Source organism: Elgaria multicarinata, chromosome 15 (genome assembly GCF_023053635.1).
Source record: "Elgaria multicarinata webbii isolate HBS135686 ecotype San Diego chromosome 15, rElgMul1.1.pri, whole genome shotgun sequence".
Classification (NCBI taxonomy): domain Eukaryota; kingdom Metazoa; phylum Chordata; class Lepidosauria; order Squamata; family Anguidae; genus Elgaria; species Elgaria multicarinata.
In genome coordinates, this window is record NC_086185.1 from 6,595,134 (window position 1) to 6,612,414 (window position 17,281).

General features: G+C 42.1%; 1 protein-coding gene across 1 annotated transcript in view; it reads right to left on the minus strand.

Moving 5' to 3' along the window:
* Positions 1–5,707: 5,707 nt before the first annotated feature.
* The window catches only part of SLC9A6 (solute carrier family 9 member A6), a 32,620-nt gene continuing 21,046 nt past the window's right edge, over positions 5,708–17,281 (minus strand). Inside the window, exons 12-16 of the mRNA XM_063142106.1 lie at positions 16,715–16,868; positions 14,683–14,713; positions 12,703–12,782; positions 11,327–11,432; positions 5,708–10,350 (exon numbers count right to left, since the gene is read on the minus strand). Coding sequence (XP_062998176.1) covers positions 10,078–10,350; positions 11,327–11,432; positions 12,703–12,782; positions 14,683–14,713; positions 16,715–16,868 — 644 coding nt within the window. The 3' untranslated portion in view covers positions 5,708–10,077. The remainder of the gene's footprint in view (positions 10,351–11,326; positions 11,433–12,702; positions 12,783–14,682; positions 14,714–16,714; positions 16,869–17,281) is intronic.

A 17,281-nucleotide genomic window follows, 5' to 3' on the forward strand; every position in this document is an offset into this window, starting at 1 on the left:
AAGTATGCAGTATTTATTCTGGCAACACCTCTCCAGGGACTCAGGCAGAGACACACAGGATGCTTCCAGACGGAGGGCTCTCAGCAATAACGATCAAAAGGCATTGTGCAGCTATTCTGTTGGTTTTCTTTTACATTTTTTTTCCTGGTAAGAGACACAGACAGGTGCAGAAGTGGGAGGCGATAGAAACGTCACAAATAGAAGACCACCACATCTGGACTCCTTAATAAAATTCTGTGAATGAGGCAGTGTGATTGCACAATAAAAGCTTCATCTGGGAGCACCCAAAGTCCACCTTCCCCAACTTTATGCCCTCCAGATGTTTTTGACTACAACTCCCAGCATTCCTGACCATGCTGGCTGGGGCTGATGGCAGGTGAAGTCAAAAACATCTGGAGGGCACCATGTTGGGAGAGGCTGCCCTAAGATTGTAACATCCCAGAAGGGAACTGGCTTTTCATTCTAAGTGGAAAATATTTTCCTAACTACAGATTTGCAAGCAAACTCACTCCTCCGCCCCCCCCCTTTTTAATGGTTAAGCGAATTCCAGACTGGAATCTGCTGGTTTGAGGGGGGGGGGGGAAAGTGTGCATCGTTTCAGATCTGTTGAGAGAGTGTTGAGTCCTGCAATGCTGCTGCCCAGTGAGAAATATAACAACTTTTTTGGAAGGGTGGGTATTGTGTATATCCATTCCTGGCGAGTGTAATGAAAATGGAGACAAATGAATCGTTGGCTTGTTATCCAAACAAGAATGAAGTATAAGCACAGAGCTTTGGGAGAGGATCCCGCTGCATTAGTCATTGAAGAAGCAGCTGCAAGGGGGGGAAAAAAGCTTTATTTGGAAATGTTGAAAGTGGAGGGAAGGTTTAATCTCCTTCTCCGCTAAGTGGGTTCAGAAGAAAGTGGGAATTTTCACCAGGAAACTTTTTAGCAAGTTCCCCAGTGCTAGACTTAGAAATGTCGGCTTCCTCCATGCAAATAATCAGGGCACACAAAGTTAAAAGGCAGAGGTTCAAGTTCACACTTCAAGGATTATGTAGCTGCCATGGAAAAGTCACACCCCGCCAATAGCTGACAAAGGAAAATCATACAAACTGTTATCTATGCATTTAAGGTGTTCGTGGTATAGTAGCAAGACATTTTCATAGTACGGAGGTAGACACAGGCCCCTTTCTCGACCAGAGGATAAGCCGCTGCGTCACCTGTGACTTCGCAATCACCTTTTTATTTGCAAAGGGACAGGCGAAAGAGGTTTACTACAGCTCCAGAAGCAAGCGCGGAGGCTGGCAATGCCATTGCCAGAGTAACATCAGCACCCAGAAATCTCCCACTTTCAGTTTCTCCCTATTAACCTTTGAGAGACATCGCCAACCAATTTGGTGCAAAAGTTTGCTTAACTCGTTAAAAATAATGAAGGATTTTGTGGGCTCTTGAAGATGGATAGTTGTACTAAGGCACAACCTATCAGGGACTAGAGCCATAATATAAATGTGCTAGTCTTTAAGGAGCCACTAGGCTACTAACTGGGGACCAGATGTTGGGAAAACATCTCACCAATGCTTAATGCGCTCCACTGGGTCCCGATCTATTTCCACGCATAACTCAAAGCCCTACACAGGTTGGGACATGGGAAATTGTGGGAATGTCTTCTCCTGCCTGCCCGTATACCAAGGGTGGGAAAACGCTGGCCCTCCCAATGTTGTTGGCCTCCAACTCCCATCAACCCCAGCCAACATGGCCAAACATCAGAGATGATGGGCTCTGTAGGGTGAGTGGTTCTCTGTTCCTGCTGTATGTTAAGATCTTCTGTGTCCCCATCTGAAATGGGGCAGAAGGCTTCAGGGAAGAGACCCTTTTCGGCTGAGCCTCCGTTGTGGAACTCTTTCCCCCAGAAAGTCTGAGGTCTTGCATATCACCGGTGATGTGAGATCTGTTTCGAACCAGAAAGCTCAGGAGCTGGACCAGAGACCTTCAGCCTGCAATGCATGTGCTCTGCTATGGAACTATATGGGCTCTTCTCCATCCCTGACGTAGAAGGGGAAAGAAGGCAAATCCCATTAAACTTCCCAGGCTGCCTTGTAGGGGCTGGAAAGCAGCACGGAAGAACAGGCCAAGTTAAGCGAACGGGTGTCTCCAAGGTCCCGTAACCAGCACGCACATGGCACTTCCTCTGCCACGGAGATAAAGAGTTGAGAAACGCTTACCAGTCTAAGACAGAAGAGCAAAGTCACTAGGAGCATAGGAAGCTGCCTTATAATGAGTCGGACCACTGGTCCATCTAGCCCAGTATTGCCAACACTGACTGGCAGCAGCAGTTCTCCAGGGTTTAACGCAGGATTGCTTTCCTTCCCTACCTGGAGAAGCCGGGAATCGAACCTGAGACCTTCTGCATGCAAAGCAGGTGCTCTGTCACACGGAGCTATGGTCCCACTAAAAAAACCTGTCAATCACACCAGGTACAGGCAACCTGGTGCCCTCCAGATGATAAGGGATTATGCGGAGTCGGTTGTCCGAAACATCTGGAGGGGACCAAGCAGTCTAGTCATGCTTTACACAGAGAAAAACAGAAGTGGGGGAGAGAAAGAACAGAAATAGCCACTTTGGGGGTGCTGGTTTTCCCAGCTGCTGCCTACCAGAGTAGCACGGCTGTGGCAAATGCATTATACAGCTCAGGGCTGCTTCCATCTCTCTGTTCACTACACCGACAGATTCTGGCTGCTTTATGTTCTGCACTAACGCACCTCACCAAGAGAGGAAACAGCCTGCTGCTGCCACCGATAAAGCGAACGTGTTGAGCAGACGGATTTTTGACTTATGAGTGGTCGTATTTTGCTTTCTACATTCCCAGGCGCTTAGGCAAAAGGGGGCAGGGGCAGAAATGCTCACGCATCACCTTAAAAGTGAACATCACACACACACACACACACACACACACACGATTTGGTGGACTAGCCCAAGTTAGGAGCTTGTGTCCATATATGGCAACTTCTAATTGCTGACAGAAGTTCCCTGATTTCTGCAACGGTTTGGCACTTTCTTATGACAACGGAGGGAGAAAGTGGTTTGGAATTTCTTGGAAAAAAGCTTGACTGAATATAAAAGCTCCTGTTTATAGATGCCCCTGTCTAAATATTTGACCAAGAATTTAAAAGCTGTACTTTTAACAGGGCCTGATCCTTACAGATTCTTCAGCTCTTAATAGCAGTGGATGTTTGTTACCCACTGGACTGGGGTTTATTTGCTCCAAAATTACTTAAAAAAACACCCAAAACACCATACTTTTCTTTCAGAGGCTCAAAATCCCTCCAAGGTGGTTTTTTTTTTTAAAAAAAAATATTTTATGGCAGAGGTGGGCAGAAGTAGATCTCCAGATGTTTAGGGCTTCAGCTCCCAGAAGCCCCTGCCAGCATGGCTAATGGTCAGGAATGCTGAGTTGGAAGTCCAAAACATCTGGAGATCGACTTTTGGTCCAACTGTTTTATGATGCTGCTTGGACTCTACAGCTTGGTACCTGAGTTGCTCCAAATGCCACTTTGCTTCTGAATCTTTGGCCCACAGCAGGTCTAGGTGGAGAATGGCTACAGCCTGGAAAAAGTTGTCAGAACAGCCAGATGTTTTATACTTTGAATGTTTTTAATTTTTGTGAACCGCCCAGAGAGCTCCGACTATTGGGCGGTATAGAAATGTAATTAATAAATAAATAAATAAATAAATAGATGTTAGTCCTTCACAGGGTGGGACTTCTTAACCCAGGCTGCTGCTGTTGATGTCTCTTGGAGTTCCTCAAGGCAAATCCTTGGATCCCAGATGTTCTGCCTTGAATTTAAGGCTAATCTGGCTATTGGGAGCAGAGCATTTTTGGAAGTGGCACCCACTCCACGGAACGCCCTTCCACGTGGGATTCATCACAACCCAACTTTACATTATTTTAAGCACCAAAACTGTGGCTCTTAACAAAGGCTTTTGGCTTAATGTTTTTTGTTTGTTTCATGTGTTTAATGCTGTTCCCTTATATGGTTTTCTTATACTGGCTTTGATGCTGTTTTCTTATGTTTATTTTATATGGTATATTTTTTAAAAAACATTTTCGGTACATCGTTGATCTTAAAAAAAATATTAAGAAGTATATTTTGTGAGCTGAATTGAGTCTGCCTGGTGTGGGGGGGAAACAGGATATATGCCTTTTTAAAAAAAATAGTCATAAGTGACCAAGAATTGCACATGAGTGGGCTCCATCCCTCCTCAGCACCCAGTCTAGAAACCAAGAAGGATGCAGGACAGCACCCTTCTCCACACCCAACACTGAGAACTAGTGTAGTATAGTGATTAGAGTGTTGGACTGGGACTTGGGAGATCCAGGTTCCAGTCCCCACTTGGCCATGAAGCTCACTGGGTGATTTTGGGCCAGTCAGACTCTCAGCCCAACCCACCTCACAGGTTTGTTGTTCTGAAGATAAAATGGAGGAGGAGGAGGAGGATTATGTACGCCACCTTGGGTTCCTTGGAAGAAAAAAGGTGGGATATAAATGTAATAAATGAACTGCATCTCTCCTCTGGCAATCTTCAGCAGGCTACTGATTTTTTTTCAGGCTACTAACTTTTTCAAGCACATTTACAAGGCAGGGTTGTATTCAACTACAGTCCTGCTCCTCTTCATGGTTGCCATGTCAACACTGGACCAAAACACAACCAGTGCCAAAGGAGCTCTTTCCAACTCTAGCATGTGTCACTGTGCTTGACAGGTTTTATTACTGCAATTGCTCTCTAGCCTCTGGATTTGACTTGCTAGAAGCCTGCATTTCTGCTGTTTACATTATACACTTGATGCTACGTAACACAAGTCACCACACTTTCCTCACTTCTTTTATTGGAGCAACTGTCAAGAGGCTTCCTTTGCTGCTAGGCCACATACCTCAGTGATGCTGAGGTGGAGAATAAATCCAGGCAGCTGCTCCAGATGCCAGATTGCTAGGCACAACTGCCCCGATCCCTCGAGAGGCGTCTGGAAACACCCTTTGGGTGCATATGCGGTTGGTGTTGTAGAAGTGCACCGGGCTGCTGTGTGAGTGCAAAGAGCTTCTAGTAAAACTCTGCAAATTTGCCCACTCAGATCTTTATTAGGGTGTTCTAGCAAATGTTCTGCCCTATTAACAGCTGTATTAGAGCACAAAGGAGTGAAAACTAGGGTTTAAAATCTATTTAAGCTATAATGAATAAAAAATACTGTATAACAAATGTACAGTACAAAATATAGACCAGAATGTTTCAAAGTAATTAACCCTAGACCTCCAAACATATCAGCTGCCCCATAGAATCAAGTAGAGCTCTTGGCTTCATTCTAAAGCTATTTTGTTTACTTGTTTATTATTTTAATTAATACAAGCCCCTGAGAAAGACAGTAAGGTCAAAAACTCTTTGGCAAGTCATTATGGTTAATGAAGATTCTTTTATTTATATTTGTATTAGTAAATATCTGTACTGTTATTATACACTGTGAATTTATTATCGTTTAAAACCCATTTTTCTTTTGCACTTTGAATTGCTTCACTTTTTCTTTTGTGCAAGATGAACAGCTGCATTATAAAAGAGGACTATTTTTATTTTAAGTTCAAGACCTCCCAGAAGCCACTGAGTAGGAAATAACTTAGTAATTTAGAAACACACACATTTTCAAAGGGATTAAAGAAAGACATAGACACACAAAACTCAAAGAAACAAACTTGTTTTTATAGGCCCATGATTTTTTTTTCACAGTGCATGTAACAATAAAAGATTTAGTTATCATAAACCAAAAAAGGTGCAATTATGCTTAAGTATATAATTACAAGAACACCACAACTACAGCAGTTAATACCATAAAAACAGACAATTCCAACAGTAAGTAAGTAAACCAGAACTTCACCTACAGTGTCATTTGATGCAGAAAAAGATGTCTGTTTCAGTTTACAGAACAGACTTGTTTCAAGGGAAGTATTATAAACCTTTATCGCGTTTGTAGCCCTGGGGCAGACACTACCTATAAGGGCCCATGCCTGGACTTTGGAGGTAATAAATTCCCACACTTGCACTTCAAGTCTTAAGAACTATGGGTGCAAAGACCCCTTGGAGAAATTAAGCACAAAGAATGCTTTGCTGCAATATCAAAGTAATTAGCAAATAATTTATTATTAGCTGTTTCTGGCAAATCATGGATGAATTTTGGGTGATTGCAGTAGATGTATTTAACTAGTTCCAATGTTAAAAGGCTCCCTTTATTATTCACATGCATTAAAATCTGGTGACCCAAAATAACCACTCTGACAAACAGAATATTAATTCAATAAGCAGGTAAAATCATCCTTGGCATTAGAAGTCTGGAACTACAGAAGCACGTTGATTTCAACATGCCGAACAGCAAACTTATGAAACAAACACGGGGAGTGTATTATTATTATATAAAAAGTGAGATCACTAAGAAATGGAATATTACTTTAGCAGAGATGTGCTATCTGGTAGAAGGGAAACTAGGGGTAGAGACAGAAGGCTCCTGAAGCAATTCCTGTCATCGTATACAAAATCTTTATTCATAATTAAGTTACAGAAACAGTGCAGAATAGTTTCTTAAATTATGGGTCAAAAAAGGACCACTCTAAATTAAGTACATTCAATAGCCACCATTTGGGGAATTGCCTCTGGAGAAGCACTACAAGATCGCTGCTCCACAGCACTCCAGGGTCACATCTGCTTGCCTTTTGTAGGAAGAGATCTATGGCCAATTCCTAGCAAGGGCACATTGCTACTTGCACCAGGGAACTTATATCTCCAAGTGCCACACTTTAACATTTACCCCTATTTAAGCAAATCACAATTTCAAGCTCGGTTCCCACCACCTTTCATGGGTCATCTATTTTCCCCATGACTGCTAATGAGGACAGAGCAGAAACAACTGAGGGTCTTTTGGTAAGAACATTTTTGTACCTAGTGAGGACATTGGGAAAACCTTGGTCTTGTGAACACCTCTCATCCTCCTCTTCCTAGCTAGACTGTACAGTGTGACCCAATACTGTTTTGGATTCACCTGTATCTAGGATCCCCTTGAGTTTATGTATACCCCTCTTTTGACTCATTATGGACAACACACTGAGAGCTATCCGGTACAGACACCGGATCTTGTGTTATTTACTGCTGTGGGAAAGGTAGGAAGACAGGGTGACCTCAAGAACTGCTGCCCCTGCACATGGTCTTCAAAAATGTTTGCATGAACAAGCCCCAACAATGTCATCTAGCAGATATCAATGAATATATGTAGCCTTCCAATTAAGGGGGGGGACAGAAGAGGGATCCAAAGGGATCCACTCTTTAACTACAAGCAGATTTGTCAAGTATGTTAACATGACAGCATTCTACAGTATGAAATGGGGGATCTTTTGGAAACCTAATTACAGACATCAGGTTACACAAGGTTTAAAGGGGAGAGAGAGAGAAAGAGGTATCCTTATATCTTGTTTGGAAAAGCCTTAAACAAAACAAATCATTAATGTGGAAGTGATGCAAAAATGTTAACACACGAACATTTTCCTATTATTATTATTATTATTATTATTATTTAACATCTGACGTTAAGATACAGACATCATATAAAAACACACACGCGCAAACACACTCCATGGAATTCCTGCATAGCAGGAAAAAGAAAAGAAAAGACATAATGGTACCAAGCAAACTCCTGCAACAACAAGATAAACTGGCATTTCTTGGGTGCAAAGGAGGTCCTACTTCTCTCGCGTTCAAAACAAAACAAAACCCAAACCAGACTGGAGTTGTTCTCGAGAAATTTTCCTTCATTTGAATGGGGTTTGCGAAAGAGGCACTCTTGGCTGGCTGTGGCCAGAATGCCTCACTCTTAGGAGGGAAAGAACCTATGATCTTGTGGTCACAGAACATTGCACTGAAGTATACTTAAGGCATGTAATTCAGACCTGAGAACTCAAAGCCTTTTTTAAGAAAAAGAAAAATCTGTTTTCTTGGCAGTAATGTAACAACCCCCCCTCCTAGTATTACACTTCTTAGTGTTCCTGCTAATCCTGATGAGCACTTGAAAGGCTGGGACAATAACCCTCTGATGAAATCCAAACAAAGCGAAGGCCCTCTTGTTAAAAAGATAAGAAGTGGTAGATCTATTCACTTGTCACTTTCTGAAGAGAAATCTGAACTTGGAACAAACTGCAGGCTGTCACTCGCTGCTGCTCACCCTTAACCAAATGGAGAAAGTAACAAGCAAACCGGACTAGAAAACACTTATCTAAAGGCATTAGGTCCACGGCCCCCCAATCTGTGCACAGGCATTTGGGGTTGAAACCATTCACTGGGAAAATAACGAAGAACAGGCCCCAAAACTGAAGCATAATCGAAGGAGCAGCTGTACTGCTTCCTAAAACGATGCCCAACCAGAACCAGATCCAGATGGGTTTCTACATTCTCTAAGGTGATCGTACTTCTCTAGGGCAATCAGTACATTGTTACATTAGGAACAGCCCTATAGGAACTAGCTGTGAGAAGATCCATCAATGGTGATGTCTGAAAGGAAAAATAAGAGCTGTACATGGAAAAGGTTTCATAGGGCAACTGTTTTCTCTGAAGAAAACATGACATTCAGAATTCTCAGCTTTTCAGGACCACCTGCTGCACCATTAAAAGAAGAAGTTCATCATGGCAGGACAAAGCTAAATACATGAAGTGTAGTATCAGCAAATTGTTCAGTGCTCATCCTAGGGCAAAATAAAAATTGTCAAGGAACTATGGCAGCATACAAAATATTTCTCGTTTTACAGTAAACAGATGCAAGAACAAAAACCAAAAGTTTTCTTTCTTTCTTTAGAGACACACAAGCATGCGGAGGAATTACCAAATAAAAGTGCAGCTATACAAGATGGACGGACAGACAACTCCCTTTCGGTACCACCTAGTATTCTAAAATGCCTCTTTTAAAACCTGCACATCGAGTCTCAAAACTCTGCATGTGCTATTCACACAGCTGGACTCCACAATGTAGCATGGAACTGTACCAGACTAGTAACTTCAACTGGTCTTCTTAACAGTTACACCATAAGAAAGGGGGAGATTACATACCAGAAAGGCACAGCCGCTCAACTAGAAGCTAAAAAGGAACCCAGTAACATCTTCATACTGTCCTTACCTGCTCTAGAAACACTGCTTAATCCTCTATGTGAGAAACCAAACTCTGCCAGCGTTTGACTGCTGCATAACTCAAAACCTGAACCTATTGTGGGAAATTTTACTACGTCCTTGTTAAGGCTAGAGAAATTAAAACAAAACAAAAAAATAACCACCCTCAAAATACGTACAAACTCAAAAGGAACGGACTTCATTAGAACCACCTCTGGTCTTATAACGTGACCCTGTTGTGCGAACTGGAAGAGGGTTGCGAATTGCTCATGTTTACAAGTCATTATTCCCAATTTATTAAGTGACAGTCCTGCATTTCCATCCCAGCTTCTTAGCAAATGACCATCAGCGAAGATCATTGCTTTGGAAGCCTAAAGATAGAGGCCATCTGGGCAATTTTTGTCCAGATCTACTCTACCAAATCGTATGGATGTGCTTCAAAGTAAAATTTCAAGATTCCAAAGCAGTCATACTCTAAAGCGACTGTCATGGGTAGCTAAAACACTGGTCATCTAGAGGCATAGCAAACTAATGTTCTCCACCACCTCTTTTCTGCTCTCAGAGAAATGTTGACTTTTTCATAAGACAACAGAAAAGCAAATTGTTTCATCCCATTCTTTTCTCTTCTCTTCACCCACAGAATTTTGTTCTGAAACAGTTCCACTGTTACACAGTGCAGTCCATGAGTTTGTGTGTTGATTTTAAACTTATGAAATTAACAGCTTGCTCTTCACAAGTTGCCTCGTACAGATAGTTATATTCCCCTGACACCATATAAATAAATAAATATTTATACAGCTTAGACATTCTGAGACATGCAGTAGGTTTTCGTTGTAGGTAGTACATTTTTCTTCATGATCGTATGTGGATTTGAGTTGATTTTGACTGACAGTCAAATCAAACTATAGATCTTATGCTGGACCGTGTCGAGCATTATCTACTACGTTTGAGGGAGGTTCCGAGTCATCCATGGGGAGAACTAGGCGTGTACCCCGGATGACAAGTTCATGATCTCCAAAGCCAAGCTCCTGGTCCAGTGCATCCTCAGAACCATTTCCTGCTACCCTTCTAGATGTACCAGATGTCAAAGAATCTGTGTTCACGGTTGAATCCCCGTACGTCAAACTGATGTCTCCGTCGTTCAAAATAAGATCTGAATCATCATCTTTCAGCTGCTCTTGGTTCTGAATAAAAAGGAAGAGCTGTTTTATTAAATTGTGAATGTGTTAAAGAGATACCTGTAATACCTCTAGGCGGTCAAGCAGAGAAGGGGAATCCTTAAAGGCATCAATGGACAATGAGAACAAGAAGATTCTGTAACCTCGGGCTCATCTACACCAAGCAGGATGTTCCACTATGAAAGCGGTATGAAAGTGGTATATAAAAGGCAGGAGCCACACTACTGCTTTATAGAGGTATTGAAGTGCACTGACAACTGTTGCGGCCCATTGACACATGCCATGTACTGCTTACATACCACCTGCTTGGTGTGGATGTGTCCTGGGCCCCAACAGTTGTCAGAGCACTTCAGTACCAATATAAAGCAGTAGTGTAGCTCCTGCCTTTTATATATTACTTTCATAGTGGAATATCCTGCTTGGTGTAGATGAGCCCACAGTCATGTTTCATGAGATTTGGGCCGAGAAAGACTAGGTCCAAAAACCACTAAGTCAATGAATAGTCTTCCCTGTCTCAGTTATACCTATAAAATGGGGCTAAAGACCTGCTTCCTCAGCATCTTGAAAAGATGCTTAGAATTTAAGGACACAAAATGCTAAAGAAATTATTGTCTACTGGCCTTCCTCAGCCTGATGCTCTCCAGTTGTTCCTTGATTTTAGCATTTTACCATCCTAAAAATCATCCCATTTTCACTCTGGTGTTTTAAACCTTCATTTTGCCATCCTTAAAACCATCCCATTTTAACTCTGGTGTTTTAAGTCTGTATTTTAAGTCTCTGCATTGCTACTCGGTTTTATTCTGGGTGTATTTTTACATTGTGGTTTGGTATTGTGGTTGTAAGCTGCTATATTGTATTTGATGATGTATTTTATGGTTTTAATTTCTGTGAAGCTCCCAGAAATCCTCAGCTACTGGGCAGTATAGAAATGAAATAACTAAATAGACAACCCCATGGTCATTTGGGGGGGCTCAACACTTACCTCGTAAGCCTGTGGGCTGGTCAAGCATCTTGCAATGGGCCCACAGCAGCTGGGAAGAGTAGTTGTAAGAGGAGGGCCACTGTGGGTCAAGAGAGGCTTCAGGTAGCTGAAGAGGGCGTTGGTTAAGGAATAAAACTTTTGATGAGAGATCTAAAAGAAGGATTGGACATGTCTTTAAAGCTATGGATCAGAACAATAACAAATACTGCACCCTTCTTCTTAATGTACCCAGAACTATATATAACGTAACCATAAAACTATATGTTAAAATCACAAAAATACAACATTAAAAATTCTTTAAAGCAGCAACAATGCTTAAAATCTCTTCACGGGCTGCCAATTAGTTTCCGGGCGAAATATAAAGTGTTGGTTCTCACCTTTAAAGCCCTACATGGTTTGGGTCCAGGCTACCTGTGGGATCGCCTTCTCCCGTACAATCCACCCCACACACTCAGGTCCTCTGGGAAGAATCTACTTCAGTCAGCAAAGACTAGGCTGACAACCATTACCCAGAGGACCTTCTCTTCTGCTGCTCCCAGACTGGGGAATGGCCTGCCGGAGGAGACTCGTCAGCTTGACAATCTTTTAGCATTCAAGAAAGCTATCAAGATCTCTTCTGGCAGGTCTATCCAGTGGAATTTTAGGATACTTTTAATATGCTTTTAGGATGTTTTTAACAGTGTATGCTATGGTTTTAATTAGTATTTTGTGTATTTTATGCTTCTTGTTCCCCGCCTCAATCCAATCGGAGAGGTGGGTAAGAAATATATTATTATTATTATTATTATTATGGCGTTAATGCTTAAAACATCTACAATGCGACCACACTTTGAATACTGTGTACAGTTCTGGTCACCGCATCTAAAAAAAGATATTGTAAACCTGGAAAAGTGCCAGTTTCATTCTAAAGAAAGTAGTTTTCAAAAGTTCCGGCGCTGGGAGAGCGGATGAAAGATTATTTTACACTTAAACAATATGTTTCTCTGTAAGTGTTTGTCCCACAACTCTAAAATATTTACTGCTAAGCAGTGTCAACTTTATTCCAGACCACCTGAGAGACGGTTGGCCTTTGTGTGATGAACGGCACTTTTGGAGAATATATTCACTCCCAGGAAGCTAAAATAACCCGCTGTCCTTCTAAGCAATTGCAAATACAACAAACACGTATCACTGTACTTCTTAGCTCTCTGTGCTGAGTAATTAGATGCATGAGAGACAAGAATCCACAGCTGAGCAGGAGAGGCATCAGAGAGAGCAAAAGGCTTCTCCTGCCAGCATGCAGGGTGAACAGCTGTTACTCTCTTGGTGCACAGGCGAAGAGGTAAAAACGTCATACATGACCAAGGACGGCGGATTCTCGTTTTTATTAAGGATACTTATGATCGAAGTTGTACCACAGTCGGAAAAGCCAGGCACTCTCTGCTTTAGTACTTCTCCTTTCATTTTCTGGCACTCCCTGAAACACATGAATGAAACACAATCACAGTGCAGTTTGGGTCTCTCCCCAGTTTGCAAGAATCACTCTCCAAACATGGCATTTGCTCAGCAAAGAATCCCTGCCTTAGTGATAACCTTGGTGAAATAGTAAGTCCCAGGGAGTTGCTAGCTTTTTCAATGACACGGACACCTCTGTTTCTTAAAAGGGTACTTTCTTCTTTATCGTCCTTTCTTTTTACAAGCATTTTATTTTCAGGTTTTGAAATGCAATAATGAACACACGAGTGCCTTCTTGCTTTCGGTTAACACTGCATGGGTGGACAACAGTGATAAGGAGAAAGTCGTATATCCAGAGGATGAATACATTAATCGGGAGTGGGGTGGGTATTTTTCGAGGTCCTGGAACTTTGCTAGCTTTCTTGAGGGTGATGCTGAATTCTGTCTAGTGAGCGGTAGGTAGAAGTTAAATGTGGAATGGGACAGCTTCCCTCTCCATGCAGGTAATCAGGAGGCAGCAGGTAGAATTCGCTGTACTCAGCAGGGAAGAGCTCAGAGGGCTAATTTATTTATTTTATTTATTAAAAATATTCAGATACTGCTTCTCTTTTTGAAATAAATACCTTTTCTCTGCTCCACTCATTGATATTCAAAGCAGGGGTGGGGAACCTTCAGATGACTGGAACGATTTCTCCCATCATTCCTCTCCATTAGCTAGGCTGCCTGGGGGATGCTGGGGTTTGTAGTCCAACACATCTGGAGGACACTAGGTTGGGTAAGGCTGCTCTAGAGGGCCACGGGTTCCCCTGCCCTGATTTAAAGCGCTAACACATGCAAGCGATGAAGTTACATGTAGTCCCTCAATCCTGATATAACTACAGGAAGCTGCTTTATGTTGAGTCCGGGCACTGGTCCATCGACAACCTGGGAAGCATGCGTTCGACGACTGAGCTACGGCCCTTCCCTGGTTCGAGGAGTGCAAAGGAAGCTGTGTAATACCAGAGCCAAAGACCAGATTTCTCCAGCTGGGAAAGAACTGAGTCAGCCTCCCTTTACATGCCTTCGAAAGTCCTCACACTAGCTCTTGTGACTGCAGGTGGGCATGGGGGGCAGTGCTAACAGAGGAAAAGACAGATAGGCTGGCTCACCTCTTCTTCACTTTAACCTTTCGGCCAGGCCCAGACACTGTACAACTCCCTCAAAGGAGCTTCTGACTCAAATGCTGTGGGAGGGGCCGTGGCTCAGTGGTAGAGCACCTGCTTTGCACACAGAAGGCCCCAGGTTCAATCCCTGGTGTCTCCAGATAGAGTGAGGAAAGCATCCTGTCTGAAAACCTGAAGAACCGCTGTCGCTAATACAGAACATTCAAGAGGCAGCTGGACAGCCCTCTATCAGATATGCTTTAAGGTGGATTCCTGTAATGAGCAGGGGGCTGGACTTGATGTCCTTATAGGCCCCTTCCAACTCTATGATTCTATGATTCTATGAACTAGGTGTGTCAATTGTCTGGCTCAGTACGAGGCAGCTCCCTATGTACTGCACACCTACAGTCTCTGGAGCACTCTGGCACACCCATGCTGATGCTTAGTGCTCTCTGCAAGGGAGGAACAACAGACACTCCAGATCTGCTAAGGATTGGGTTTTTCCCTGTCCATAAACTTTCCTCTGGCACCTCACTTTAGAAGATACATTTGCAATAGAGTTTACATCCCCGTTCAGCCATGACGTTCACCACGTGGCCTTAAGGCAATCACTACACTGCAAGACAGTCGTAAAGATGTATTAAGAACTATAAAGCGCTTGCCAAACTTATAAGAAATTATTCAGAGATGAAATTAGCCAACAAAAATGTGGGGGTACCATGACAATGGAGGGGTGGGTGTGAGTGGGAGACAGAGAGAAAGAAAAGCAGTGATACCTACCAAGTTCTCTTGATCTGCATCCACACCAACCCTGCAGACAAAAGCACAGGTCAACTACTATTCAAGTTATCTCAAGGGTTTGAGCTGAGAAATCTACAAAGCTTTCTGGTGTGTTTGGCTAGAAAAAAACATAAGCGCTACACTAAATACTTTTTCTTACATGGATATTGACCCACATGTAAAAACAAAAAGTAAAGGAAAGTAAATGCACGACACATCCCTGAGAAACAGATGCAGTTCAATCTCACACATTTACTGAATCACCCACTGACATCATTGGGAGTTACTCCCGAGTAAGTATGTATGGGATTACAACTTTAAGACTGTGATGTTAATCCAACTCTCATTCCATTTGGTCACTGCCAGGGTGGATAAAAATCAATGATTTTTTAATATATATATATATATATATTAAAAATTTGATTTTTTAAAATTTAAATTGGATTTTTTTAATAAAATGCTTTTTGAGGAAAAATCTATCTAAAGATAGTTTTCTATTTAAGATACATTAAAGTCCAAAGGTTATTCAGCATGAAATAAGGATTAGCTTTTAATTATGTAGCATGAGGTTGTTTAAATTTTTTGGGAAATGAATTCCATTAATCCATTCACAATATCATGCTCTTCCAGAGGTTTCTGTAAGATTATTTTTCTCCTTCCAATAAAGTACAGCAGAAAAGTTGTCCAAATATGAATGATTAACCTATTAAACTGGAGATAGTTCACCACACAATAATTTCATAATTATCCATCTATGATGTGTTTCTAATAGTATAACCAAATCAGTATTTTTTGATATAACTGTAAAACTAATCTGAAAAGTTGCTATTCTAAAAATGAAACCTTCATCTGGTTGTAAATATTAAGATTATACCAGCAAGAATGAGTCTTTGGTAACTCTGAGTTGTGTAAAATATAGTGAGGAAGAGTGCACTTTTTTTTTGGGGGGGGGGAAGTCACATGATTAAATGGAGTCTTTCTGAGTAGTGTTTTAAATCATGATTTAAATCAAATTGATTTAAATTAAATCCACCCTGGCTGTTTTATTCTAATCATCAAGACCAAGGTGACCCCCAGTGGCAGAGAGGATACATTTCACAAGTGGATAACTTTCCTCTTTAGTTCCTACATAACACTCTCGTTCCAAAAAGACCAGCCCCAATGTCATAGGCATAGAAGGAAATAAAAGCAACATTTCCTTTTTGTGGAAGAATGTTTAGAGCGGTGGTTCCCAAACTTTTTCAGGTCACCACCCCCTTGGTTCCACAAACTCATGCCCAGTGCCCCCTACCCTACACTATAAAAATCATTATTCAGAATAGCGGTTTTCAACGACCCACTAAGGAAGATAATAACAATAAAATTCAAAACAGGAACAATTAATTGAATATTTATTCAAAATCCAATTACATTTTTTTAGTTTATTCAATTAAACATAATTGATGAACTTGATCCAGTGATATCATCTTTTTAAAGTCTGATAGTCATCTAGCAAGAATATTAGATATCACATTTAGTAACTAGGAAGGAGTACCTCACTATTCTGTAAATTCTTAATGTGATGGATGGGCTTGATGAAGGGATACCAGCTTCCCAATGTCTGGTTCAAAGTCACTTAACACCACGTTTAGTAATCTGGAGTCAATTTCTTTGCTTGGAGAGAAGTAGGCAGACCACACTAAAGCCACATTCCACCAAATATGACGTTGGAAATGCAACCAGGAGCTTCTGAACCACTCTCCATAGTGCAGGAGAGCGATCAGAAATTTCCTTCTGTCGCCAAAACTCCTGGTACGGAAAAGACCACCTCGAGGGGGCCCCTGCCACCCCCTTGCCTCTTAACACCCAACTATGCAATCCCACCGCCCCCTTTGGGAACCACTGGTTTAGAGGGAGACTTCTGCCTTCTTCGGGTTTTCTAAAGGCTACTATAACAGGCCACCGAAGCAAGTATACGGTTCATCCATCTGAATGAAGAGCTGCATACCCCCACATTTCCTTAGCGAAAGAAGAGTGCAGCCGTCACACTCACCTAATATGCAGGCATGAGAGCATGGCTGTGGTGCCACCGCCAAACACCCAGACAGTGAAAAACACAATCAGAAGTGTCGTGCTGAACATCATCTGCCGGGCATAGGTGGCCGTGTCCCGAATGGCCAAGGCAAAGGCCATGGCTCCACGAAGACCTGGAGAGAAAATCACAGGAAAAAGCTAGCCAAAACTATTTGTGGATGATGGCCAAGCTCCAAAGAACTACTTCAGTTTTGCACAAGAGCTTGTATATAGTGTGTGTCTATGTGGAGGTGGAGTGGGGATAGATTAATATGTCAAGTCAGGTTTCTTTCAGTTTCTCATTTTTTCCACTTTCGGTTTGTTACTTCTTGTTTCTGTATCCAGAAATTTGAGGGTTGAGCAGTATTTTTCTGCTACCATAACAAATCTGTCTCTGGTGAAGTAAATGTCCCCTCAACGAAATCCCACCCCTCTCCCATGTGCTAACTTACTGACACTAGAGTACTTAAGCCTACTTCCCTAGACCAGTTCTCTTTGACAAAAACCTATGGGACATTTTTACAACCCCAGAATGTTGCTTGTTTGG